This window comes from Pundamilia nyererei, unplaced genomic scaffold (assembly GCF_000239375.1).
Source record: "Pundamilia nyererei isolate P.nyererei 1_Seehausen unplaced genomic scaffold, PunNye1.0 scaffold00003, whole genome shotgun sequence".
NCBI classification, from domain to species: domain Eukaryota; kingdom Metazoa; phylum Chordata; class Actinopteri; order Cichliformes; family Cichlidae; genus Pundamilia; species Pundamilia nyererei.
In genome coordinates this window covers 8,443,556-8,445,083 of record NW_005187404.1, presented here as the reverse complement: position 1 = coordinate 8,445,083, position 1,528 = coordinate 8,443,556, and the positions used below count along the sequence as shown (strand labels likewise).

The 1,528-nt window shown below is 41.9% G+C and overlaps 1 protein-coding gene across 1 annotated transcript in view; it reads right to left on the bottom strand.

The window, feature by feature from the left end:
* tmem160 (transmembrane protein 160) overlaps positions 1–741 on the bottom strand; it is a 6,725-nt gene extending 5,984 nt beyond the window's left edge. Inside the window, exons 1-2 of the mRNA XM_005720879.1 lie at positions 434–741; positions 213–237 (exon numbers count right to left, since the gene is read on the bottom strand). Of these exons, the coding sequence (XP_005720936.1) occupies positions 213–237; positions 434–655 (247 nt within the window). The 5' untranslated portion in view covers positions 656–741. The remainder of the gene's footprint in view (positions 1–212; positions 238–433) is intronic.
* Positions 742–1,528: the final 787 nt, after the last annotated feature.

Here is a 1,528-nt window from a genome sequence, read left to right as displayed (position 1 = left end):
CACACACACACACACACACACACACACACACACACACACAACCATGACATTCACACCCGTGATAAAAGTATAACTTATTACACTTTGAGTCCGACACTGACTGACCAGAGAAGAAACATACAAAAGTTCATTTTGCTCCATGCTGCAGAAATCCTACAAGGGTTAGGATGAAAATTGGGACTACAGCCTGTATTGTGGAGCAGCAACGTTACCTGTTTCATGGGACTTTTTCAGCATCTGAAAATAAAAGAAGAAAATCTATTAGCAAAACTTACTCCCTCATTTGTTTACAGTTTCACGACGTTCAAAATAATTCCATCTTACTTCCTTCAGATAAGGGGAAAAGGAAAGAAAAAGCGGCTCTGCCATTAAAATTACACAAAGCTCACTACTGGCTGTAACACAACTACTGCATCATTAGGACTAAACTCACCAAAGCGTCGGCTTTGTCGAGGTCTGTGAGCTGGTACTGCTGCTGCTCCGGCCCCCGGCTCTTCCCCCACGGCCCCTTATCCGCGACCCGCTGCCGGGCTGAGCCGTGCAGTCTCCGCAGCGTGGCACCGGCGGCCGGCGGCTGGACCTGCTTCACCAGCCGGGCGTAGTGACACACGGCCTGCGGCAGCTGCCTTCTCATGAACAAAGTCAAGAAAGCCATTACATCACTAACCACTGCTAGCTAAAGTATGAGCCGAAAGAAAAAGCACAACACGACCTCCGCATGCCCTGTGAACCCTCAACCCGGAAGAGTCTCAGGTAAAGGCGCAGTAAAAGGTAGGCAGAAAGGAAACAGCGCCACCATTCGTCGGAAGACAAATATATCTATATCTATATATACATCTTTATATACATCTTTATATACATCTTTATATATATATATACACACACGTATGTCTTTTATTTTTCTTTACCTTACTTTACTTTTCTGTTTCCGCAAGTGCTTATGTTGACATTTACCCTCAACGTCATTGAAGACGCCCTGCAACTACACATTTGCGCCACATGGGGGCGCGAGAACACAGGCCATTTCCGTTCTTCTTTATTTATTTGATTGCAAAAACTTAAACGCAATGTGAAATTAAATGCATTCACTGAATTCAGGGATTCGCGAAATCTTAATAAATTAAATCTAAATATGAAATATTTTAATATGCAGAAGAAAAACATGCTTAGATCTGAGCAGGTCTAAAAACGTCAAATGTATGGTTATGGCAGCTTATTGGGCAGCTTATTTATTTATTTATTTATTTGGTCACATATTGAAATACATTTTGTGTTCATGTTTTTAAATTGACTCTGTGCAGTCCTGTGAAAAACTAAGTCCACCCTATTCTTGTTAAATTCTTTCAGTCACTGACATTTGCAGACATTTGTTTATGCACAGCTCTCTTGAGGTCCCACCACAGCATTTAACTTAGACTGAAGTTTGGACTTTGACTGGGCCGTTACATTGATTCTTTTTGTTTTTCAGTGATTCTATTGTAGATTTGTTGCTGTTTGGGATCATTGTCCAGTTGCAAGATCCGATTCC